The sequence below is a fragment of the Rissa tridactyla genome, chromosome 2 (genome assembly GCF_028500815.1).
Source record: "Rissa tridactyla isolate bRisTri1 chromosome 2, bRisTri1.patW.cur.20221130, whole genome shotgun sequence".
NCBI lineage: Eukaryota > Metazoa > Chordata > Aves > Charadriiformes > Laridae > Rissa > Rissa tridactyla.
Genome location: NC_071467.1, coordinates 5,096,369 through 5,122,488, shown reverse-complemented (window position 1 = coordinate 5,122,488; position 26,120 = coordinate 5,096,369). Strand labels below are relative to the sequence as shown.

The 26,120-nt window shown below is 40.1% G+C and overlaps 1 protein-coding gene across 4 annotated transcripts in view; it reads right to left on the bottom strand.

The window, feature by feature from the left end:
• The window catches only part of AGO2 (argonaute RISC catalytic component 2), a 51,651-nt gene that overhangs the window by 16,957 nt on the left and 8,574 nt on the right, over positions 1–26,120 (bottom strand). Inside the window, exons 1-7 of one of the 4 annotated variants that reach the window (XM_054189379.1) lie at positions 20,482–20,827; positions 15,106–15,301; positions 11,129–11,249; positions 4,921–5,105; positions 3,431–3,567; positions 3,161–3,295; positions 825–912 (exon numbers count right to left, since the gene is read on the bottom strand). In XM_054189379.1, the coding sequence (XP_054045354.1) occupies positions 825–912; positions 3,161–3,295; positions 3,431–3,567; positions 4,921–5,105; positions 11,129–11,249; positions 15,106–15,301; positions 20,482–20,551 (932 nt within the window). In that variant the 5' untranslated portion in view covers positions 20,552–20,827. Of the gene's footprint in view, positions 1–824; positions 913–3,160; positions 3,296–3,430; positions 3,568–4,920; positions 5,106–11,128; positions 11,250–15,105; positions 15,302–20,481; positions 20,828–26,120 lie in introns of those variants that run through there. The other 3 variants (XM_054189380.1, XM_054189381.1, XM_054189382.1) reach the window with 3 other exon arrangements.

Here is a 26,120-nt window from a genome sequence, read left to right as displayed (position 1 = left end):
AGACAAAGACTAATGTTTTCTGCTTATATGGGATAGCTGCAGTACTACATTTTATGACATGCCATGCACCGAAAATAGTGAGCCTGCCCAGAGTTGCAAAACCAATTATCGCTTCAGAAATGGATTTCTCTTTCTGTACATTACAAACACATTTCCATATATGCACACACATTTGCATATACTTACATCAAGATGGAATAAATATTGTCTTTTCATTAATGTAACTCATCACTGAAAGAGCACGAAACAAAGCCCAAACAATTAAATACCAGATTTAGATAGTGATCAGTTATCTTCTTGTAAAAGGCTGATAGCAGTTTTGTTCCTTATAGTACTCCCTCAAAAATGGGAACAAATAGCTCCGTATTCAAGCTATCTGCAAATCTCTGGTTAATGATTAAAAATCAACATTTTTTCAGTGGAAAAATAGACTGGTAATAAGCAAGATTAGAAAGCTGATCCCAATTGGCACTACTTTTCTACTCGACAGTTCTGGGAAACATTACGCTACCAATAGGGTGCCCTGTTCTTCCAATGTTGAAGAATCTGTAAATGAAAAAAACCAAGTCTACCACCACAGATTTAAAACAAAGCGGCTGGTTCAAATGCCATGACATTCATTAAAGAATAGCAGTAGAACAAAAAGAACAGCTTTGTTTTAAAACACTTTGTTTTAAATATATTGGGAAAATACTTTGTTTTAAATATAGTGACCAAAGAAAGTACCATTTTTCAAGACAACTTTTCCTATGTCAGTAAGGCAGGCAAGATACTTTTCCAGCGCGAGATTAAACATACACTTAAAAAGAAGTAAAATACTTTACGTTTGGTGACTTGCTGGTCGTCTGGTGACATTGCACACTCTGTACTTTCTTTTCATTTGTCCACAGTGTGTTATCTCCACCTTTAGACCTAAAAATTAGAAAACAAGTATCACTGTTTCTTCAAAATCAAGGCATCGGCCCCCTTAATTGCCACACAAGACCACTGTACAGTAAAGCTATTCATTATTTAGCACGTTCTCAAGGCACCAAAGGGTATCCCAGACAGAATTAAAAAAACCCACAACTTATAGTCTTAAAATTCAAAAACCCTGAGCTTCAGCCAAAGTTCAACAAAGAATTTTAGAGACAAGTCAAAACCCCAAACCCCAAGAGTTTGCAGATGAAGCTGAACACATTCAGTGAATTCCAATTCTGTACCTCTGAGGAAGTCCAGGACGGTGGAAGGACAAAAAGGGCACGCAACCTCCTTGAAACAAAAAGCTTGTTTATACTTTATGTCTAAACATACGGTGTCTGTGAGACCTCTAACTATTGCAACCGAGCCTGAACTAACGAATCGTTGGGGGAAGAAATACCCATACAGCCTCTAGGAGCCCAGGGGAACGAGCCCAGGAATATATTCATTGTGAAGACAAACATCTGTCACGCACCCCACTGGCACAAAACCTGAGCCCACCTGAAAGCCAACAACTTCTAGAAGAAATAATTACCCACCCCAAGCCAGGACAAGACAGCTACCCATAAAGAATTGTTTCTAATTTATCACTGTCCACAAATATAAGCTTGAATGCAGCATTTTCATTGAGATTACTTTCATGCTTAGGCAGAAACAGCTGTACGTGGGCTATTAGAGATGGGAAGCTGAATGTGTGGGAAGAGGGAAGAGGGGGCTGTAGATAGGAATTCCTCATACATCTGCACGTGTGTATAAACTCAGGCTGCTTATTTATACTTTTCTTGCTAACTTCTAGTTGGGCAAAGATGATTTTGTGGAAGCAAGGAAGCTGCATGATGGATTTATGGTTTGTTTTTCTTTTTTAACTTGCTTTCTTTCTATCAAACGTATCATGAAAGAAGGACCTCCATTTTGCAGAAGAAACCTTCAGTGAACACAAACAGTAAGATTCCTTCCTCCTACTCTTGCATTCGGTCATTACATATTAGAATAAGTGTAATTTACTTCCAGGAAAGTATATGTATGAAATATATCTAAATATGTAAAACCGCATTGCTAAAATCTGGAATATGAAAATCTTGACACCAGTAATTGGAAAAATTTAAGATCAGGTTATTTAAAAAGAAACCCACCATGAAATCCCAGCCTTTGTAAACATTTTTGAAATCATTAGCTTAGGAACAGGAATATCTTTGTCATGGAACTGGAAGCGACACTAGCGATATGTTTCAAAAGTGAAAAATATGAAATTTTTGTCTTTGTAACTGGTAACTTGTATTTACTCTAGAGATGGGGGTACTTTAACAAGAGTAAAGCACTACAGTAAATATAACCTCTAAATAGAATAAAGCAATATTCACTTGGGAAGATAAAATTGTTTTCAAGGAGACTGACATGATAAGGGATGCTGCTCTATGTGCTGGAAAGATCTCAATAGTGCTTCTGCACTGAGATGCTCTCAGACACCAACACGCACCAGTAACTTTGACACGACACTTGATCAAGCGGCTGGGTGGTGGTGAGGCACAAAAAAAAAATGAAGGTATGTCAAGAGAAGAAGCTTGCACAAGTCACAAGCCAGCAACTAATCTCACTAAAATAAATTACCATCCATCTGCTAGAAAGTTTTAGTTCATCCCATCGCTTAAGAGTAAAACATATCCACAGTTTCACTAAAGCACTTTCATTAATGGCAAAGCTAATTAAACTACCCTGTATTTGCCACAGGCAAAAGGCACACACATATATATTTGCCACAGAATCTCAATAATTTCCTTACGTGCATACCTGAGCTCCAAATGTGGCTGGTTCAAAAGAAATTTAAAAAATAAAAAACCTGCTCACTTAACTTTTTATACTAGTGATTCATCAAATCTGAAGCCACATAATTATCTGAACGGAGCCAACTTTGCTTGTATTCACAAAGCGTCTCTGTCAAGCTACAGAGATTAACCAACATACTAAGAAAAAAGGACAAGTAGACTGAAACATAAAATTGATCAGCAGACTTCTGAAAGTCTTGAAATACATGTAATAAAATGGATTCTTGCCTCTTAGTTTTGCTCAAAAATTTTATGTGCCCCGTTCATTGTGTTAATCTGTTTCCCAATAAGGCAACTGCTACAGAAAATACTTTGAATGTGTAGTAGTAACGCATCATCAGAAAGAATAAAGTAGTTTTGTGTAATTTAATTATTACCTTTAATTTCTTTGGTAAACTTCACCCTTTGGGAATCTGTCAGAGGTTTTTGTTGTTCTTCAATACTTTTGAAGTCCAAAACTTCACATACAAACTCGATAACTGGCTGTGCTTTGTAAAACGCGGTTGCAGATACTGGAGACAAAAACATTAACGTTATGTTACAGCAATACTGAGGAAATTTTTAAGAAATCCGTCAGATGGAACTAAATTTTTGCCTTTCCACTGAATGAGAAAAAAGGAACAAGAAAATATTTTTATAGGACCTACCATCAATATTTAACATCATTTTCCATAACGAAGGTCTGACTGATTGATGGAAGCCAAACCAAACTTCTCTGCCACCACCCAATGGATTTGAGCACCCTTCTGACGCTGTAAAAAAAGATCGCCCCACAGGAGTATATCTGTAATAAAGAAAATAAAATCAGATCATAAAATTAAAGCAAAAAAAGATTACAATAAAGCCATAACTAATGCAAATTCCTATTTACAAAAGCACAGGAATGTCAGTGTTTCAAATTACCAATAATCTGAGATTCCTGTCAGGACTCAGGTTACACCTCCCAAAATCCAGCTAGTTACAGTAAGAAACTGGCTACTATTCATGTCTGTGTAAATTTATTTTCAGCATACTCCTTAACATACCTACTAATTCAAACAAAAAGCAGTAATAACTTTTTTTTGTACTCTCCGTAAAAAATTCAGCTATGCTTCAGTAAGAAAATAATTGAACATCTCTGCTATTAAAACAACAATGTAAAAAATAACCTCTCCCTTTACTTTCACATAGCGGCCTCTGAAATCCATGGAAACTCTGCGTGGGTGAACAACTGATCTAACAAATATTTTGGATGCAATTTTCATCTTGGTAATGCGGTACTACACACTTAATATCAAACTAATCAAAACCAGTGCCAATATGTTTCTCTGAACAAAGATGTGTGACTAAGGAGTCTGGACTGTTTTCTGTGTTGCAAAACCTTACTAAAGTGATTCCTATTTTTTTTTTATCCTTAATATGACGATAAAGTCAATGTAATGTAAGGCTATTTAAAGATACTTAGATAAATTTAACTTGTTTTCCCCATTTAGCCCTTCAAAATGGGAAAGTTCAGCCCTACTAAGCTTTGTTCTTTACTTTCCAATTGAATGTAATTTGAACAGTGGTCTTAAGCTACTTGTTTCATGGCAGCAGAATTAAACCCAGTATCGTTTGGGTTTGACTGCAAATGCTGTAGATCCCACCGCTTGGAAAAAAAAGAAAACCAAATCATTGTCAAGTTTTTCTTTTCTATAAAAATAGCTATACTGGGTTGACATTAATGTCCTCCTAGCACAGCATCCTTTATACAAAATTGGCAATAAACCTTTGCCCAAAGACACATAGGAACAGGGTAACAAGTTTGAAAACCACCCTTACATGTCTACCAACCTCCAACTACTTTCCACGCAGGGAGGCCTTCCTTCTCTGAGGCCTACAGAGAAACAGGGTACAAGCGAGATGGCAGGGCACCCCTGACCTGAGAGCGCACAAACATGGAGCAAGTCTGAAGACCAGCGGGGAAAGGCACTTGTGTCCAGGCTGGTGGCTACCAATTCCACCAGATGAGCAGAAAAGCACCGTATTGCCTCTTGCCCGAGCATGCCATCTGCTATTATTTTGGTTGAGCTATGAAAGCACGTCCTACCCAAAAAGCCACCGAGGCAAATCAAGTAACAATACAACCTCCTAAACGACATCAAGGTCTTCCCCTCACCTCATGGAAGGCAAGTGCCTCATCACTACATCCAGTGCCTGGATGGTTTCAAACGGGACACTTGGCAGCCGACCAGAAAGAGCATCATGTAAAGCCTGCAAACTCACACAGGACATCCACTTTATAGCCACCTTAAATATTCTGTCCTTTCCTTCTCCTGGCAGCGTGACCTCCAGCTCCACCTGCAACAATGCCAAACAACAAACCAAGATGATTCTTTCCATTTAAAGGGGAAAATGGAAGGGGCTTGGAGGGGACGACGGATTCCTCTGAACAGCGCTATAAAGCATGTAGACAAAAAAAAGCAACGATGAAGAAACAACATACGTTAGGTACAGCCTCTCTTTACAGCTAGATCTTTCCAAAGGTGTACTTCAGAAAGCTGGCGTGCTTCCCAACTGGCATCTAGCTCCCTCTTTGAGGCAACCCGATAATTTGGAAGTGCTCGTGTATCAACAGGGAGGTCTCCACGAAGATGCAATAACCTGATTTCAGATACCTAACAGATACTAACGCATCACCATTCACGTCAGCTCCTGCATGCCTAAAATAAAATATGGTCTGTCACTACCTGTCAAGATTCATGAATTTCAAGCATTCGCTCTCTAGAGCACTGGAGTGCTTTATATTACTATTACTGTAGATATAGTCCGAACGAGAGAAAATTAAATCCACAAGCAGCTTTCAAAGTGTGTGTGGGGGGGCAGGGGGTAAAAAGAAACAAAAAAAAAAAAAAAAAAAAAAAAGAGAGAGAGAGAACAAACACCACTCGCCCCCGACAATAAAACCAAAACCAACCACAAAACCCACCAATCTAAAAACCTCTTATTTTTAAATGCCAAAGAAAGAATAAAAGACGGCCCCCCAAGTACTAGTGATGCTATCAGGCAGGAAACAGGGACACTCCTTTGACATGTTATGCCCTACTTTTAATTTTTTGTCTAAAAAACACTGGTAAACTACATTATGGTATATTACTTTAGCTGATTACTTGTAATGCTGATTTCTCCTCTTTATTAAAACAAAAAAAGCCTGAACGCAGAAGTTCTTAAACTGACTAAAATTAAGGCTTGTCTGAAACGATTAGCAGTTCTGAGAGTGACTACAAGAAATAACAAGATCAGAGGCTTCTTTGTGCTGGATATAAACAAAAACATTGCATTTTCCTGTCCTAAAGAGCTTACAATTTAAATACAAAAGGCATCCACTTAACAGACAAACTATAATTAGTGGGCTAGCAAAAATAATACATGAGTAACGGCAAGCTAATATATGCAATCATCTGGTCTTCTGCAACAGTTAGCTTCTTGAGTCAAAAAATAGGAAGGAAAGATAAAACACAAATAATAAGCCTTCCCGTTTGCCAGAAAAACGAGTTGACAATTTATAGCAGGCAGTCAAAATTAATATTACAGCCGCATCTCTCCTCTAGTACAGACATCATTCACCAGGAAAGTCAAGCAGAGGAAGGAGCCACGCGGCCGTGGGAGAGCAGTGACAACTGGAGTCTGTAATTGCAGGGTCGGTGCCCTGAGTCTGGCCCAGAAGGTGAATTCTGCTGAAAAGCATTGCAAATAAAGGCACGGGTTTTCGCTGACACAGGTTGGAAGCTTTCTCTATGAAGACTTTTTCCCCCACCACACTATCAAAAGGTCTTCAATTTGCATCTCATTTACAGCAGATGGAAGATGTCTGTCGCACCTGAACTGCATTTTCCTTTACACTTCTCTCCTCCTCCAAATCAAGTTTCATAATTTCTATTATTCCCGATACTGTTGATGCACAACTCATCTGATTATTAACAACTCTGGCACCCTTAATCTAAGACAAGATTTTGTTTTATTTTTTCCCCCTCCTGGTTTCAATTTACAAAGCTCCTTCACCTCCTTGGAATGGAAGGAGATGATTTGTGTTGGACTACTTGTGTTGCAGTATCCATGGCCCTGGCAGAAATAAAAGATCCAGGATTGAACAATTTCTATTCCAATTACTAGACTGCAAATCCCTATTACGTTTAGCAAAGCTGTGACAGTGAATTCACGCTGCTGAATTTGTCCCAAAGAGCTTTTGCTGCTGGGTCTAACCCCACTTCAAAACAATTGAATTAGAGTCTCTGCTCTCTGAATTAGAGTCTCCAGCTTCCCAGGTTTTCTTCCTTTAATATCTCACCTGAACTACATGCGACTGAAGAGCTTTTGTTTAAAAAAAAAAAAAAAAAAAACAAAAAAAACAAAACATTAGGACCAAAAAAGATGTGTCCTTAATCCACATCCCTCAAGATCACATATATTTTTAGGCACTCCAAATCAGAATTGAAATCTCTCAGTAATATTTTATTTATCCCACTCTATATTTTTAAGGGCAAGTGAACACATTCATGTTTGTCAGAGTAAGCAAAATATGAAAAATTTCAAGACAACGTAGTTTTAAAAGGTAGTTTTACCACGTACTTTACTACTAGGAATAAACTCTAATGCCAAATTTAATGTTTGATTTCCTACAGTTCCACCAGGTGTAATCTATCCCAAATGAAAACATTTATTATCTCAATCTCTCAGCTCCTACCTGCTACACCCATTGCTAAATTGCAACTCAGCTGACATAATTTTGCAGCTAAAGGAACTAAATGAAAGGGATGTTACTGTAGGGATGTGAAAAAACATTAAACCTGTGGAAAAATTGGAAAGCTTTCTTAAAAACAATAGGTCTCAGCTGATGTAGCCTGATTGACTCATACAAATCAGCGTATCACTGTTTAAAAATAATAAAAATTGAACCTGACCATGTGTTTCTGGGAAATTCTTAGTACCACATCTTCTCTTTAAAACATTGGCATCACTACGTGCTTATTTTATCATGTTTGAGCATACAATGTACCTTTTCTCTAAGAGCTTTTCCTTCCCAGGGATTCAGAGGAAAACAGATGCACAGTTTCCAATCAAATATTTGGGTGCCTACCTCCCCTGGACTCGTTTGGAAATCTCAAGCTATGGACACAAGGAAGAGGTCTGCTTCTATCATGTACGGAGTCATTAGCAGCACTTCAAATAGATAAAGTCAAGCGGAGTACAGTTGTGGCCATAGACAGGAATAACTCTTTCTGCAAAAGGGAACAGCCATAGCATTTCTGTATCAAACCGCAGCTCGGTTCACTTGTAATTACTGGCGTTATAATTAAAGACTATTTAAGATATACATTAAGATAGATCAGTTGTTCTCAAATCTTGCTAGGTAAGAAAACTTTCAAGTTCAGTTAAAATTTAGTTCTCGCTTTTAACTGTAGAAGGACGTTTTAGGGCAATACACAAGTAACGCAGCAGTGGTGTACAAAGCCACAGTCGGAGGTGACCTGGGCTTGCTGTTAGAACCTACGAGGAAAGAGGAGACTATTAATATCTTTATACCTTGACAGTGTCCTATACACTTGTTTCTTCTTGATGGGTGTGAGTAAAAACTACAAAAACATTCTGTTAATATTTACATACTCCGTACTTGTTCCAAAAGGTCTAAAGAAATGCAAGAATTGAAGAGTGAAAATAAGGTACGATAAGGAAGGAATGAAAATAGGTACCATAACCATGAAGGTCAAGCAGAAAAGATAAAGAGTATTTATATAATAGTAAAGTTGTAAGAGAAGCAGGGTTGTCAGCAAGGTCAACAATAAAAAACACAAAACCCAACCCTAGAACAACCACCACCACCAAGAGATGAGGACAGAGTGTATTAATTAAGTTAAAGAGCAACAGGAGGGGAAAAAAAATACCACGTAGGCAATTTGGTGTCAGCCTTCTGCTTAGCATCAGTTCTTCCACCACCAAGGCACACTGCCAGTAAATCAAGGTCTTCTTCCACTGAGATTAAGGATCATCTATTAATCATTGTATGTTCATGAATCTTTTCAATATGATCCTAAATGTAATCAGACATGCAGTAAACTTGCTACATTTATTATGTACCGAACAGCCAAAAAAACCCCAAAGAAACCTAATCTAATTATGCTGGAGGAAAGGCCTAATACCTACAAGCTTTATACTGGTTTAAATCGTGCTTAAACCAATTTAGCACCATGTAACAATTTCCCTCATTAAGCTAAATTTCCCATGTCCGATTTAAACCGGCTGAAGATTTATCTTTATTAGCTCTTTCCTCCAGGGTAATAACGTTAATATATGTATGGCAGAAAACCCGACAAAGTCCTATATCCCATGGGAAACTGGGAAAAGATATGAGTTTATTAAAAGTGAGCCTAAACGTGAGCCACAGATGAAACTATCTGAACCATCTTGTGCTAACCTCCACTAAAAACATTCTCCTCAGTGACCGCCTTTTGCAAGTGGTCATCGCTCCGGCTAGATAATTCTGTGCCACCCAAAAGGGTTAACGAAATCATTAAAGTCAGCCTTTTCCCAGGTGTAGGACACAACGTTCATTTGCACGGACGTGAAGGAATCAGGGCGTCAAAAGCATTTCCTGCTGGCACAGTGTCACTAGACTTCATTTTTACCATGTATGGTTTAGTATATGTGGGCTTTAAGATGCAGAGCATGAAGAATCGAGTCCCGTTCGGTCAGCGGGCATTCAGACACGGAACAGGAGGAGGAGGAGGCCATCTCATCCAGTTCCCAGAGTAGGGTCAACTTGCACCTCACAAAGTCTCCTCAGATCCAAGGATTAATTTGATCCCAGTTTGTTTATCCTCCACAGAGAAACCATTTTTCATTTACCATTACTTAGCAAATACAGAACTTCATACTTGTCATAAAATACATTGTCGGTCATCCACAACTTGGGAAGTGTCAGAAGGTAACCGTGTACATCCAGAGGACTGGTTTAAACCCCTAAGAGACACTCATTGAGTATCATCCCACCGTTAGCAAATACTTCGCAATCTTGTACGTCAAATCTGTAGAAAGTGGAATACTACATGTGAAAGTGAAAAAAAAATTATCTCTAATACTTTTAAAATGATTCCTTGATAGTTTTCCTAGACATTAGCTTATCAGTTAATGAAAAAATAATTAAGACTGGAGTAGAGAGTCACCTTTACTGCATGACATTCACTTAAATACATTCGGGGGAAATAAAAACTACACAAGAGAGATTAAGAGCTTGATTCAAGTGGGACTATTAACCATGTCAAGCACTGCACAGGCATACGATTTGAGACAGCAAAGCACTGCATGAACTATTTTGTAGCACACTGCTCCTCAATTTAGGAACACCTGAGCTCTGTTCCCAGTTTTATCACATAAGCAAGTTTCCATATTTTTCTGTATTTCCCTTTCCCCCTTACATTTGCCTTTTGTCTAGTTCGGTTGTAATCAACTGCTATGGGATCAGACATTCCCCTGTAACCGTGCATGCCTCACCTTGCACCCACAGCAGAAGGCTAAAATGGCCTCTGGGAACTACCACAGTATGAGTAACGAGAATGTCTGTATCCTCAAGTGTTCATCGTCTAAACAAAAAAGGCCACAGAAAATTCAATCTGATATTAGACCACAGAAGCGTAGCCTAAATTATTTTATAGGGTTTGCGTGGTAGCATGTTCCAGCACAGTCCCTTCTGCTTCACCAGTCACCGATGGGCACAGACATGGCTACACTTCACAGCTGCAGCCGGAGTGACCAGAGAGGTCACCGCCCCACGAACAGAGCTGGCAAACAGAACATGCGAGTCCTCTTCAATTGCCCCAGGGCTAAGCTAGCAGGCCTTAACCTGTGCAGTTTAAATTAATTTGGCTCTCACGTCGTAAAGTATTAGGGAAGAAGTTCCACACCACCAACAGAAGGATGGAGGAGTTTCTTACAGCTAGTGGATAGTGAGAATCAGCTTACAGTGGGCTTTGATGAGATTAACGTGCTGACACAAAAACTCGCCTCTCCCAAACTCAACTGTGCTTTCACTTTCTCCCTTGTGGCAGCATGGAGCTTGTCCGCTGTCTTGGGCAGTTGATCCAGCTCACCAAACCAGGAGAAACCACGCAAGTGGGGAGAGAAAGAGGGAGGAAAGAACGGATATGGAAAGGAGAGTGGCTATTTTGATGGCAACAAGCTCACACTTCTGTCCTGGCGAACCACACCCCGAGCAGAGTGGCAACAGGAGGAGACATCTATTCCAGAAATATGAAATCATTTCCTATCAGTTATTAGAAAGGGTCTGCAAATATTAAGTTTTCCAATTGGAAACTTTTCTATTTAAAACTTACTTTATCTCTCCCAATGGGAAGCGGCATAGCTGTATATAGGTTTTTTCTTCCATCAAACACTGGTTTGCGATCCCCAAAAATCTGGGTTTTAAAGTGCTGAACCATGTGCTCCACTATTTCTCTGAAAATACAAAAAGATTACGTTAATTCAACTTTTTACTGTTGATGGCAAGTAGCAAATAAACACTAACACTAATATTTATAAATAGAGGCATTAGGTAAATGAAAGGGTTGTCCGCTTTTGGGTATTAAAGGCAAGATTTGACTGACCTGAATTAAAGCAACCTTTTCATAGACTAAACTGTTTTCTTAAAGCAGCTGTTTTTTTAGCTTTTTCAGGTTGAAACTTTCCTTCCTCTTTTCTGTGATGTACTGAAAGCAGTAAAGCGAAAGCTCATGCTCTCTCAAGCTCAAAACAAGAGGTGCTTGATATTCTTCTGGGACTTCTGCTCCCCTGTCCTACAGCCCTTTCTGCAGAGAACCATGGTCCAAAAGCTCAGCAGCCTGAGAAGCTTTCAAAAAACGGCTATCCAAGTTTACAGACGTAGCGTAAGGACAATAGTTCTACAGTAATGGAGACATGCAAGCTTTTCACACGGCACTAAGAAAGGTTACTTTTTAATGTAATTTTTTCATGTACACAACAAAACTGGGATCCATCCAACAAAACTGGATATGCACATTCACAGGGACCCCTGCATATTAAAAATACATACTTATTTAAGCATAGCTGGAATTAGGTTGCATGTTTACGTGAACGAGGTAACCACTCACAAAGTTCTTGTCAAACCACAGTGTTTACAACACACTGGTCATGCAAAGCAGTTCACCAGCCCATGAGAGGTCTGTTGGAATAATAACACCCTTTGATGCCAAATGTCTTTGGTCCCAACGTCCCAAAGAGACACCCTTCAGGCTAACCGTATCACAGGGCTATATCCATCAGCAGTCTGCAATACGCTGCCTACAAGGTCCTTAACATACAGCTTGGGGCAAAAGAGCATTAAGAAGTTAAACGGACACAGAAAGGAAACCACGGTTTCTTCAGTGCTGTTGACAACCAGCAGCCCAGAGACGCTGCAGGTGACTGTTTCACACACCTTGACTTGGAAAGGTAATTAACCCAGCATACAGTTAGATATTAAAGCAATGCAAAAACCTGAGACGAAACGCTGAATTCATTCAATAAAAGAATCAAGATTGGCTTAATCGACAATTTCTTTGTTGTGCGCCAAGGCTTTAAGATAGGATGTGACCACTGAAAGAAACTTGCCTGACCTGCGAAGTATGAATAAAACTTGCCACAGTAATTTCTGCCTCAGGTCTGCAATGTCAGACTGAACAAGCACATATTTGGAGGGTGGGAGGAAGGAGCTATTTTCAACCTTGAGTGAAAGACTGAGCAATGGAAAACCCATTCTTTTACTGAGCAAGTTCTTCCGATTGTGAACTACTTTATATAAAAATGAGCACTTCCACTTAATTAAGGTTTTCAAGCTTCAGACCACATTTAGCACTGGTGCTTCTCAGCTGTGGGTGGAGACATCTTAATGAAAAGTAAGTTATTTTCTCCATGTGAAGTTAAAAGAGTTATTTACCGATTCGCTAACTTACTGCTATTCTTCAAGATCATGCAAGCACAACAAGTGCCAGTGACTGCAAAGTTCATCTCGAAGCTCGTACGAGTCCTAGCTGTCCACATGAATTAAACCAAAGGCATTTATGATGCGTGACCAAACTCACATTTCCCACTCTCCCTATCTAACTGTACAAATAGATGTGGGATTTCTGCAAGACGTGAAGAATTGTAGCCAGACTGTATTGATTTGGCACAGCAGCGTATTGTCTCAGCTTTGTGTTTTCCAGTCCTGCTCCAGCTCACGTCTCATCAGCGTGGACACTGTACACATCCCTGCAGTGGCTCTGCAGGGTCATAGTCCAAGCCACAGGAAGTCCCACTATAAAACTGAAGATTGAAGCTGGGAGAGATGAGGGAGTAGCGTAAATGAAAATAAAATCTCCCTCTATCCCTTCTAGAGGCTGAAACATATAAAGTCATGATAAAAACTATTTACTATAAATATACATCTGAATTATATAACCAAAATACTAGAAACATGTAGCCAGATGAAAAATCTATCATTTAGAACTGAACCACATGTGGATCCTGCACAATCCTATACACATATATATAAGCACACACAAAAATATAGGTATACATGTAGGACTGAGAGGTCACGGCTCACAAAAACCGAGGCGCAGGCAAATGCGTGTGTATCTACGTATATGTAACGCACGCAGGAATAAGCACTCAAAAGAAATAAAGCATACACTTCATCAAGCGAATCCAATTTGTATTCTTCCAACACTGCACTGAGAAACACGCACCATACCACTGTCAAATGCATTTATGACATCCTTGTTTACTGCAAAAGGCATTTAATCTATGCAGATTTATACTTGCTCCTATTACCACAACAGAGGGAGTGACTAACCTGACAAAGTTGAGCAGGTCAGAAGCTGTCAGCACAGACAGAACTTGCTACTGAGTATAATCTGCCTTTTCAGTGAGAAAGATTGCTTTATTATTTAGTAATTAAGCTCTCTGCCATTGACGAGCAGCCACCCACACGCTGGACCATCACACAGAGCCACGACACACACAAGAGCTGTGCAGCAGCTACAGAGGCAGGGCAATCTGCACCAGCCCGCAGCGTGCCAGCTGGCAGGGCTGGAGCTGGTGGTAGGGATATCCCTTAATGAAAGCAAATCACGGCTCCCACTCTGAAAAAAGTGACTGCTGAAAATTTTTTGCAGCACTCACAATGCAGTAAGAGTATGTCAGTGAAATCAGCAGGTTACCCTTGGGCAAGAAGAGAGTTCAGCTTAATACACTTACAACAGTGTTTGCTTTTAAAATTAAATTCAATTCTTGACTAGCTTAAAAATTAAATTTATAGTACATCACCACAGGAAAAAAAAACAGGACAGCAAAGCATAGCGATGCTGCTTTAGGAAAATGCTATCTTCACCGACTTTTTGGTACAACAATGGATAGTGCACTCTGGTTTATTAATTCACGTTAAGAAAGCTTTGGCTTTCGGGTGGCTTTTTTGACTCCACATTTTGTTCCTGGCTGCGTATTCCACCCCTGTGACCTTTTTTAATAAGGAAAAGTTTTGCTCTTGAATATATAAACATGCCATTCCAATCCTCTACAGTCAAGATGTAGGTAGTTACGATGAAGACACTTTTGTGGTTTCCAGTTAGTGCCAAGTCTTGTTCTCAAGTTTCACTTCTGGCAACACCACTTTTTCAAGTCAATGAGGTTGCCACACTGTGACTAATAGGGCACATATGCAAAATGCAAGACCTAATTGCTTGTTTCTTTGGCCAGACGATCTAATGTTTTCACCTTGCTATCTGTTTCAGGAGCATATCTTTCCCTTATATAGAATCTACTGATGAAGGAAAACTTCTTACCTAATTTAGGCCCTACACGATCCTCTCGCAGCAGCACAAACAAATGGGTTTTGCCCCGCCTTGTCAGTAGCGGAAGGTGGGAAAACAAGCTGGTAACACCAACTCCCTGCTGAAGGACTTGTCAGCCAACTGCACTCCAATATTTAATGAAGCAACACTAAGAATCGTATTTATCAAGTTGGCTTATACTGACCTAGCTCCACTGGGGTTAATACAGCTCATCCATCTGTCACCAGTGGCTTTGATCAGCAGCATCTTAAGATGCTGACAAGTTCAAACAAAATAAGGGACAATTAGGACAGAAATCTTGGATTGGTACAGAAAGACTTGGAGAAAAAAATCCCTGTTGATGGATATGCAAAGTCAGAAGCTATCAGTACAAACAAAGACAGACACATCCTCCACGCTGTCAGTGAAGACTGGCACATGGCTCCAGCATTTTCAAAGGAAAACACAATGTAAATAAACTGAGGAAAAGCAAAGCACTGTATTACCTGTTAACTCTTCTAGGGCATTTTTCTGGCTTTATATCCAATTCATAATGGTAGATATCTATTTTAGGAATGTCCATTTCAAAGAAGTTGGCCTGCAGTTTGATTGTTCTCCCAGAAGTGCCAAAATCTGGTCGAGGAGGGGGTTTAAAGGCATATCCCTGTATTGGTGGTGGCAACGGTGGAGGAGGTGCAAGCACTGAAAAAGAGAAAGCACAGGTTAGCTGTATCAACCTGACAGTTAAACAAATTTACAGGCTATTTGACCAGTGAAGCACAGCACATTTTAACTCCTAACTTTTTTTTAAGCAATCTAAAATCTGAAAAAAATCTGCCATCAGGAATCCGTGAATTCTGACTCTCTTCTTCCCACGCTGGTTCACCATTTGCTGTATTTCCTAGCCCTTATTACTGAACAAAATCTTCAAATCAGTTGCATTTTCTGATACTACATCTCAGCTGGGTGCAAATTTGAGAGGCCAAGCAGGTGCTGCTGGGAAAGCATGAACTAGAACTTTGTTGCAGGGAAGAACCTTGGTTTTGAAACAGACACCGAAGCGAATCACCTAAGCACATTTATTTGAGCAAACACCTATAAAATGGAGTTTCTACCACTTAAACCACCTTTGCAATCACATTTGGATGAGCTGCCTGCATCTAAAGCAAATACAACGCATGCGTGCGTACTGTATTCTTGAGCTCAAACACCAGCTGTAGATCAGACAACTTGTGGTTGTTTCAATCTACAAAATTCCACTAAAAATCTACGGAGAAGCGTGCAAGGGACCAACTCGCGTATTCAAAACTCCAGCAGCATCAGTACTCAGGTTTTCAATGGTCAAGAGCAATAACAACCTGCAGCAAAATCTTCACATGTGAATTAACCCAGGAGGCTTCTCATTACTTATGTAAGAAACCAGGTGTGGTTTCCTGGGATTATCAAATTCAGTCCTCTGTGAGCACCAGAAACAACACACATCCCTTCATTAACACGTCAGTCTCAGTCACCACTTCCCCACCCTCACTTTCCCTACTGGAAAGCTCTTTCAGAACTGTGATGCTCTAACACTCAGAAACATCCTTCCACTTTTATTTATTCCTTGTCAGATGGACCTTAGAGCAGGATGCACAGAACGCGTCCAGGCGGGTTTGGAATGTCTCCAGAGACGGAGACTCCACCACCTCTCTGGGCAGCCTGTGCCAGGGCTCTGCCACCCTCAAAGGAAAGAAGTTCCTCCTCATGTTTAGGTGGAACTTCCTATGCTCAAGTTTGCGCCCGTTACCTCTTGTCCTGTCCCCGGGCACCACTGAGAAGAGCCTGGCCCCATCCTCCTGACACCCACCTTTAAGTATTTATAAGTGTTGATAAGGTCCCCCCTCAGCTGTCTTTTTTCCAGACTGAAGAGACACAAATCCCTCAGCCTTTCTTCATCGGGAATATGATAGGGTTTTGTGTTGGTTAATTTTTTTAATAAAAAACTTATTGCTTTTTCTCCTTTCGTTTATGTTTGGGAAGCTTGTTTCAGGTCTTGTCTTTCAAATATATTGAGCTATACACGCGCTTTTCTTCCTCCTTTTCATAAACATCGCCATTAGAATTTGTGATTCTCCAACATTAACTCCATCGATGGCTTGTTGCTAAAGATTTGTGCTTTCATGACCTAAACCTTCAGGTTTCTGTGATAAAAAGATTATCTTGTTTCCCTAATTTAAGCGTACTGACTCCTTCAGTTTTGCTTTCAATGGAAATACAACAATTCTCATTTGAATATTTTTTCTTCCTATTTATCCATCTTGCCTTTGTCATCTTTTCCCAATGCTCACAGGAGCTCTGCTTACTTCAAATATTTTTCAGAACTCACTCAAGTGGTCCCCACAGCCAGCATCTCCCCTTGCTTAGTGTGACAAATTCACAAAGTTTCTGTGTCATTAATTGGAAAGAGCCCTCTATTCTGGATATGACAATTAACAAAGTTATCCATAGCATTACCACTACGGCTGGAAAGTAATGTAAAAAAATACTCCCACAAATATTTATACTTGCAATATGACAAAGGTTTCTATTATCCACCTCCAAATCAGATCAGGAGGAGCGGCAGCAAGCATCTACCTCTGCTCCATCAGAATCTCACTCCCCATCTTTTCCCGAAGAAATCTGGCTCCCACCTCTGATTTCAGCCACTCCGTTGCTTCATGTTTTACAGCTCATCACTGCATTAAAGTACTTATTTTTATTTCCACCTTTTGTCATAGAACATTCCCATTAGAAAGCAATGTCCTAGTCATTAACATTATTCAACGATTTTTATTTTTTTTTGCGTTGTTCCATAGGATTCCCACAGCACCAGCCACTCACAAAGATTTCTCTCTTCTGCCCAGGCTCCTGGGTTTGAACACTTCAATTTCTTGTTATCCACACCCTGTATTACGGCTGAATTACGTACTGCCTTACCACTGCTACCTGGTCAACCATTACCACGAGCATTTCCCGTCTCTGTCCAGTCTACTTTTATGCTTTCTAACATTTCTCTGGCTACTACCACATCCTAATTCCCCTGCCCTTCCTTTTTCTGTGCCAGATTTGGTACGTCACGCCTAGTTTTCAGAAACATCAAGGAAAAAAAAAGCTTACAAGACTTGGAAGTACAACGGGGGGAATCCCCCACAAGGTATTTATGCTGCAAAAAATAATTAGTTTTGTAATTAAGCAATACATCCTCCTCCTGCTGTATTAAAATGGGATTGTTTACTGCTTCTCACAGGGACGTAACAAAGCCGTATCTGTAAGTGTTCAGGGATCAACACAATCCCGTGTTGCTCAACAACATCATTACATTCCTCCACTGGAGTTTTAGTGACAAACAGTAAATATAAGTGAGGGAATATATTGAGTTTGGGGAATAACATGAAACACGGGAAGAAGCACAGACTCCTGGGGAAAGATGTGATTGCAGAGCTTTACAACCTGCATGTCTGCTGGAGGAAAAAAAAACAACCCAAAACTCAAGCTGTTCAGAAAGCAGGACAAACGCCATCCTGTATTTTCATTTTAAACATTTTTTTCAATGATTTTTTTAAAAGGATACAATAAAAAAAAAAATTAAAAAGGAAGCTATTTCTGGCTCAGGTCCCTAGGCAAACTTATTTAGGGCAGGGTGTTGCTTCAAGGAGATAAGTACTGTTTATCAAACAGCAGCATTGACCCGATAAGCAGTCAACCTATATTTTTGCCGCATAAAACAGATACGTATGCCTTAGCTATAGGACTGAGGGATGTGAATTGAACTTCAAGGGAAAAAACTTGAGTATTACAACTGTTGATCTGAATCCACTTTTTGGACTCCTGCCTCAAACTGAGAAAGCAAAATCAAACTATCTTGGGTGAGATGTACTACAGCAACCAGCTGTGAAGGGCAGAGTCACCAAATACTGAATTTGTGTTGACAGGAGAGCCTAGAGCCTTATTACTCTTTTCTATCAAAGAAAAAACGATGAGCCTCAGTCGTAAAACACAATTGCTATGTTCAAAGTGATTCATCTGCCCCAGCTCCTTGTTCAAGCACTCCGGCATAATTACCATCGCTCACTCACTTTCAAAGGTACCAATATGAGAACACTCTTCTTAGCACACAGGTTCCTACCAAGGAGGTTTTGCAGCGTGATGAGGTGTGTTACAGAGGACACCGCTGGACACTGGAGCTCGAGGTGATGTCCTGCCCAAGGAAATCTGCCAAAATCCATACCTCAACACGTGTTACTTGCTCCATTCCTGTTTTTCAGAGACCCCTTCGCTAACGCAGATGATGCTTTTGGAGAGACGCTATTTCAAAGCGTTGGAAAATCTACATGCCTACCTAGATTTTACTTTTAAAGCACTGTCAAAGGAAAAATGAATTAGAAGAAAGATGAAAGACTAATAAAGTGGAGCATCCGTGTGATAAGTATCAGAAGCTCCTGACTCATTTGCTACATGATAATATGAATAATAAGGACGTTTCAGCCTTGATATGAAGATTGAGACCATCAAGAGCCCCATTTTAAAAGTGTGAAGTAAGGTAAGCTGGGTACTGAATGATGAGGTGCCAGGATACTGTCTTTAGGCTTATTTTTATCATGAAAAAACAGACTTCCTATTATAATTCATCCAATTTACATAGACCGAACATTCATAGTTATCAATCTTAAGAATGGCAATTTCTAAAATAAAATAATAAAAAAAAAGAAATCTGGAAGACGACGGATATTAGAAAAATAACATTCTTGTGGCAGTTTTCTGAAATAAAATTAAATGTCAAGCAGCATTGCTCTGTCAAAAGAGAGCAGCAGGGAAACGGGGGTGGTAAAGAAACTCTGCAAAATCCCAGAAATGCTGCTTCGGTACAAACACCAGAGTTTTGCAAACTGAGAACAGGACTGCAAGCGCAAAGCTGTCAGCATGCGTGCTCCTACTCCAGCGCGTTATTGTGGATCAAAACTAGAGATAAGACAGTGACTCAAGGACTCAGCTGGCCAAGACACTCCGAGTATATAAGAGGTGCGAATGAGCCAGGCTCCTGAATGAGCGTGGCTCAGCTCGTCTGCTCCAAAATCCACACAATTATGCAATGATGATTTTTCAGGAGCGTTTAATTTATAACCATTTCCCAGACTTAGAGCGTTCACTTCTTTTGTCCTTGATTCTTCATCATCTTTTAAAGCTTAACTGCTGGTGTGCTGAGCACCCTGCAAGCGCTGCCAGTCAGCACTAAACTTGCACGTTGAAGATTTTTTAGCAAAGAATTATGCAATTTTAATGCGCAGTCAGAGCCCTAATGAGTTACTAAATAAGAAGGGGCCGAACGAGTTGCATCTAAGGGCTTGTCGACACAGGAAATCATCTGAGCATAATGATACTAGTGTAATTATATCAATAAGTTTCCTTGTGAGGCAAGTCCTAACGCATATTTAATAATCAGGTGATGTTTTCACAACTCAAAGCATGTTTTAGCACTGGGCAAACGCAACCTACATTTGTCGATAGGAAGTCTCTCTAAAACCATTTTTCTAAATATATAGCCTCTAAATGGAACTAAAGTGAAGGAAGGAAGCCTTATTTGGAAGCTTTACTTTCAGCTAAGGTTTCTAATATCAGACAGCAGGGCAGCTCTTCCAAATCATCGCTTGGGGATGTTTTCAGATATTGCTGTGCAAGAAAAGATGCACTTTTCAAAGTATTTTAGATAAACTAATTACTTGATACCCAAGTATTTAGTAAAAGAAGGGCAAATTTCATGCTAGCATACAGAATTTTAATTCAATATGCAATTCAATTCTGCAGCATTTGATTTGATCCACCTCACTTGCCAACCCCAGCCTTACAGACAGCACAGACGATACAACCATTGTACGTATTCATTGCTGCCTCCAGGTCAGTTACGGATTCCATCACACAGACGCAGAGAGGAGGCATCGCTCCTTGGAAAAAACAGGGTTTAATAACTTGTCTTCAACTAGGCATCAGCTGTTTTGCCTCCAGAACTGCAGGAAACAAAAAAATGGCAAATGAGTTCATCATGATCAGGTTAAAAAAAGACTAAGACTGGGAAAGGAACAGACACATCTGCTTGAAAAGGCTCTTCCAGCAGCTACTGCAGAGGTGCTGAGTATCATGAACATAGATTAATGCAGGTTGGAAGGGACCAGGTTGACTTGTCCAGTCAAGTTTTGAATATCTTCAAGAACAAAGTTTCCACAATATCTCTTACAACCTGTTCCAGTGTTTGATCACACCCGTGGTAAAATAAACTTGCCTTATACTCAACTGGAGTTTCCTGCATTCCAGCTTCTGTCCCTTGTCTCCTGCCCTGTTCTGGTGCACCTGCCGTAAGTCTGGCTCCATCTTCTCCATAGCTTCCCCGCAAGTAGTTGTAGACAGCCCAAAGATCACCCTTTAGCCTTCTCTTCTTCAGGTTGAACAAACCTAATTCTCCCAGCCTCTCCTGATATGTCATGTGCTGCTACCCCGAGCCATCTTGGTGGCCTGTCACTGGGCTTCCAGACAGGTGATGTCCCCTTTTAGGAGCCCAGCCTTTAGATACAGAACGGGAGACTTGGGGAGGAGACACTCCATGGCGGGGGAAACAGGTTTTCCAGAAATAGTTATTCAAATACTAGTAATAGAAGGAATTCAAGAATGTGGAAAATGGCCAGTACAAATCCTTGCCAGGCTCTGCACAGAGTTCTTATTTATTTTATTTACACATATATATATATATATATATATATATATGGTCACAGCAAGAAAGGGCGTACAGGGAGTTCAGCCTTTTCTTTTTAGGACCCAACTGAAAAAAAAAAACCTTCGGGCTGCCTTCAAGTTTTCTTACAGTCTGAGTTTTATAGAGAAGTTTAACTTTCACACTGGCTTTCTGTTAAGAACCGTTAGAGAAAGATAGGAAAAAGGCTGGCAGTGTTTTCTACGAGATAAGGAAAACTCAAAGCTGCAGCTCATAGTCCCTTGATATTATGGGGGGCAGAAGAGTCTATATGGAACCTGTACATCTGTCTGCTGCTCATTAAGCACGTTTTAGAGTACAGAAACTAGAAGTTCTTCAGTCAAGCTACAGCATTGTTGGATTAGATGATGCACAACAAATAAAGGTAACGGGACTTATCTATTATCCCCAAGAACTCAACAAACCACAAGAAAAGTGCTGGAGGGAAGCAGAAGAAGAGATGATGTAATCAGAAGTTCATTTAAATCTGATATCTGTTACAGCATTATCTTAAATATCAGTTATTGAAGGTTCTTTACTAAGATCTGATTGCCAGAAGATTTCATGAGGTTTTCTCCTAATAATGCATCTTCTAGAAAAAACAGTACTTTGTAAAGCCCAGCATGGCATATAACCTCCAGATAAGCATCTGGAGGAATGGAAATAGGTAAAAAGGGAAAAACAATTCTTCTTACCTTTTTATGCAAATAAAGTATACCTAAGACTACTTCAAACAACTCCTTTAACCACTTGCTGTCTTAGCTATACAAATTAGGCCAATTATACAACTGGGTGGAGGGCTAACAGATTACTAAAGGTAACCCCAGAAAAAAAAAGACGGGTGAGGAGCAGGCAAGCCTGTAAGCCTTATCTATATCCACTACGAGGAATCCGTAAACTCAGTGTAAAAGCCTTATTGCCCTAGAAATCAAGTAAGATCCAGTAAGTTGTACGGCGCCCAAAGTGGTCATTGGACACATCACATTCAACTTCTAAAGTCGCTTTTCCTTTTATTTCGTGGCAAAGTAAAGACATGGTGCTGTTAACAATGCTTTACAACTCTTATTTGTCCAGCGCCACATGGGGTGTCCCTGTTCCCCATTGCATTCAGCCTGTTCCTGTACGTCTCTCAAGTACCTGCTCATTCCAGGCCACCCGTGTCTCCACTTACATTTGGAAGCCAACCCTTAAAGACACTTAGCTCAACTATCGTCTTGCATTCGTCATTTTTTCTGCATGTATTCAATTTCTGTTATTTCTTTTCTCACTCTGACCATGTATAAACTGTGTCTGGACCCCGTCAAGGATTCCTATATGATGTGTTTCACATCATTTTTTGATGGAACCCCTCTCTAAAGGTTCTTCTGGTCTCTCAGTGAGCAGCTAGCACAAGTTCTAACCACGGCACATTGGCGTACGCCAAGGTGGGTTATCAGAGTTAGAGGTGCTTCAATACTGACAAGCAAAAACGGAGAAGCTGTCCTAGTATTTGGTCATATTTTAAGTCCCATGTATGACTATTGAGACATTTAGGAATCCCACTCTGCCAGATTGCTTCTGACGTCTTAGCATTGTAGTATGAAATTAGAAACCTTAACCAGGAGTCAGAGTGTTAGATAAACAGCATTGCCTTCAATCTTGTAATCTCATTACCTTCAGTGGACCTAATCTAGAGATCATTTTTATGAAATAAATGTCACTTACTGCAAAAGAATTCAAGCAATGTTAATTCTCAACTCAATCCTTTTATCTACTGAAAGACATGGCAGAGGGGTTGGACTAGATGATCTTTAAAGTTCCCTTCTCACCCAAACCATTCTAAGATTATTTTGTATGGAATAAATAATCAGTTACAGATCTATAGCTCTCTTGGTTATTCTGGTTACTTTTTGACCCCTGTAAGATAGAGACAGGATTTCTTCATGGTGCCACAAGTGATATGATCCACAGAGACCAGAATCACTCCCAGACATCAATGGTGTGAGTGGGTGTTGCAGTCAGAGATGAAAGGGAGAAGCAAGACATCAATCCAGCTTGCCGTGTAAGTTATGACCACGTTTCAAATAAGAATAGGTGAAAGATTACAAGGGCAAAATGCCAGAGAACTAAAGAGGAAGAGATCAATGCTCCACCAGAAAGCAACAGGTGAGAAACAAAGAATGGTTCTTCTCTCCAGCCCACAAGCTTCTTCTGGACAATGGCAACTTGCAAAAGACAACAAGTGTTAATTTCTTTTTTTTCTCTCCCACATTCTCCTTCCAGCCTAGACCTTCAAAGTTATCCTCCAAATTTTCAAATGCTAACAAGTTCGTTCTCACCACACCACTGGCCACCTGCAAGCAGGACAAGGGGCAGAAGCACCATCAGAGCACACAAGGAGCATACAGAGCATACAGTATCTATCCCTACTGTTAATAAGCGAGGTGGTTTAACTGATTCCTGTACACAAAACTGTACAAAGTACTACCAAAAACCTTAAAGGATGCAGAGAAATGCTTTTAATTACAAACTGCAATGTTGAATTACGTCATCCAAATAGTGAGCCTCAGCCAAACAATGGAGGGGATGCTTATGGCTTACCCACAAGTCAGCAACCAGTTTAAAGTTAAATGTGAAGTCAAACTACAAAATAACTCTGTCTTCAGCCAAACCTCTACTTGATAAAGGGGGAAATGGAGAACATTCTTAGTGCTATTTATCACACTTGACCATAATGATTCATTCACTTTTCCATACCTTAGAAAATGATTAACTAATTCCAGATGCCTTTTCTAACAATTTAAAGTAAAGAATGTAATAGGATTTTCTCCATTCATAAAGAGCAATGCCTCCATTCAATACAATCTCTGTTCTTTGCCACTCTAAAAGGCCTATGTGGTGAATAGACGCACCTATGAGGGGAATAAAGACACCCACTAGGATCTATTCTCCCTTCATGCTGCTTCTTCCCTAGAGAAGGCAAGACCAGAAAGATCTGTATTCTTCATCCCATGTTACTCTTCCTTTATCCCCCTTATGTTTGCTGAAATACTGCATTTAGGTTAGGAAAGAAATGTGGCTTCCCCTCCTTCTGTATTAGTTGACGGCATAGGTATGTATGAAACAACACAACCCAGCCTCCATATTTTTAGGTCACTGGTAGGCTGGTAAAGTGTGACTTCTTTATCCATCAGTACTGACTCTTCCAATAATATTTATTTCAATGCACAGACTGAAACTTCCATTTAACTATTCGGTGTGAATATCAAACGAACAAGCACTTGCATTCAGTCCCAAGGACAGCACAGAGTCATTCCAGCTAGTGCCAGGCACAGCACCGAGCTCAGCGAGGGGTCCTCAGCCCCAACCCCCCGCCCCCACATTAAATACTTCAACTTCTTCAAGTACACACTTCTGTCTTTGCACACACAAACAGCCACCAAATAACACCATTATACTGTACACCTCCCTAGGACACTCCATTCCCTCTGTAACTCGAGATCTCAGTATGTTGTAGATTTTTTTCCCCTCAGAAATAGTAAGAACTGGTCTGTATATCATAGCTCACAAACGGACCCTGGAGAGACCAAGTGACCCGAACCAGAGTCACAGTTCTCAGCACAACGTTGCTCCTCCAACCTCTCTGGCAACACCTTTCCCTTCCTTCTCCTTCCTTGCCATTACACCCCATGCCTCACCTCCGGCCTTCTATATTATTAGAGACATTAGGGCCCCCATGCACACAAGCTCCACTAAGCCTAACGAGCCCTAACAGCTTAGACTTTACTCTGTTGCCGCTGACATGTCTTTCTAGTGAGCTGTGCCTCACCAGCTGGAAACTGGTGCCACAGAGGCCCCAAACCCCCATTCTCTCTGGTATTCACATTGTATACAATTTAATGAAAAACAGAAATTATTTGTCCTCAGCTTATTAAAGAAAAAAGCTAGGAGGGCTGTATTTTGTGCTGTACCTTTGCAAGCACATCCATACCCCAACAGACTTTGGCTGGCAGTATTTTTGTGTAAAATCTAAAGATAAAAAAATCTAAGTTGTCTTCATACCTAAAATATTTTTTTCAATTTATAAAACTCAACTGTTGAGCTATAACTCTGAAGCAGTCATGCTTTCCTTGAAAAAGAAATCTTTCCCCATACCCACAATGGATTAATCTACAAAAACATGAACACTCTCATGGCTTAGTTTCAAAATAGAAAATTCACAGTTAGGAGCTGAGGTTATGCTTTATTTTATCATTTTAGGTAGTGGAAGCAGCTGTAGGAGCATCTTTAACATGCAAGAGATCCAACAGTATCTACTGCGGTTTCAAGAGATAGGGCTGTGGTTTTTCAGCATCGCTGAAAAGAGAGGCAAAATGCAGGTTCCTAATAATGGAATAACTGAGATATGACGAGAGCGTAGGCTTTCAGCAGAACTCCCCAGTGAGAATTTTTTTTTTTCCTATTACATCACGGGGTTTTTTTTCCTCCACCTGCTTCTTGTAAGCAACTTAAGTTCTCATATTAGGTGATACAAACCAAAACTCAACTGTGGCACTGTGCCACCCCAGTCGTGACGGCAACAGCATGGGAGGAGACAGCAAATAATGGCATCTCACTAGAGGGAGATCCAAATCCCCACAGATATTTTTTTTTTCGCTGGAAATAATTAATTTTCTCCTGCAGCGTCACTATCAAAACTTTACTCCATGTGGCACTCAGTCCTGTAAATTTCCATTTTTGGTCTGTGCATTATTTTAAGGGCTCTGTGAAAGGTAAATTAAAAAA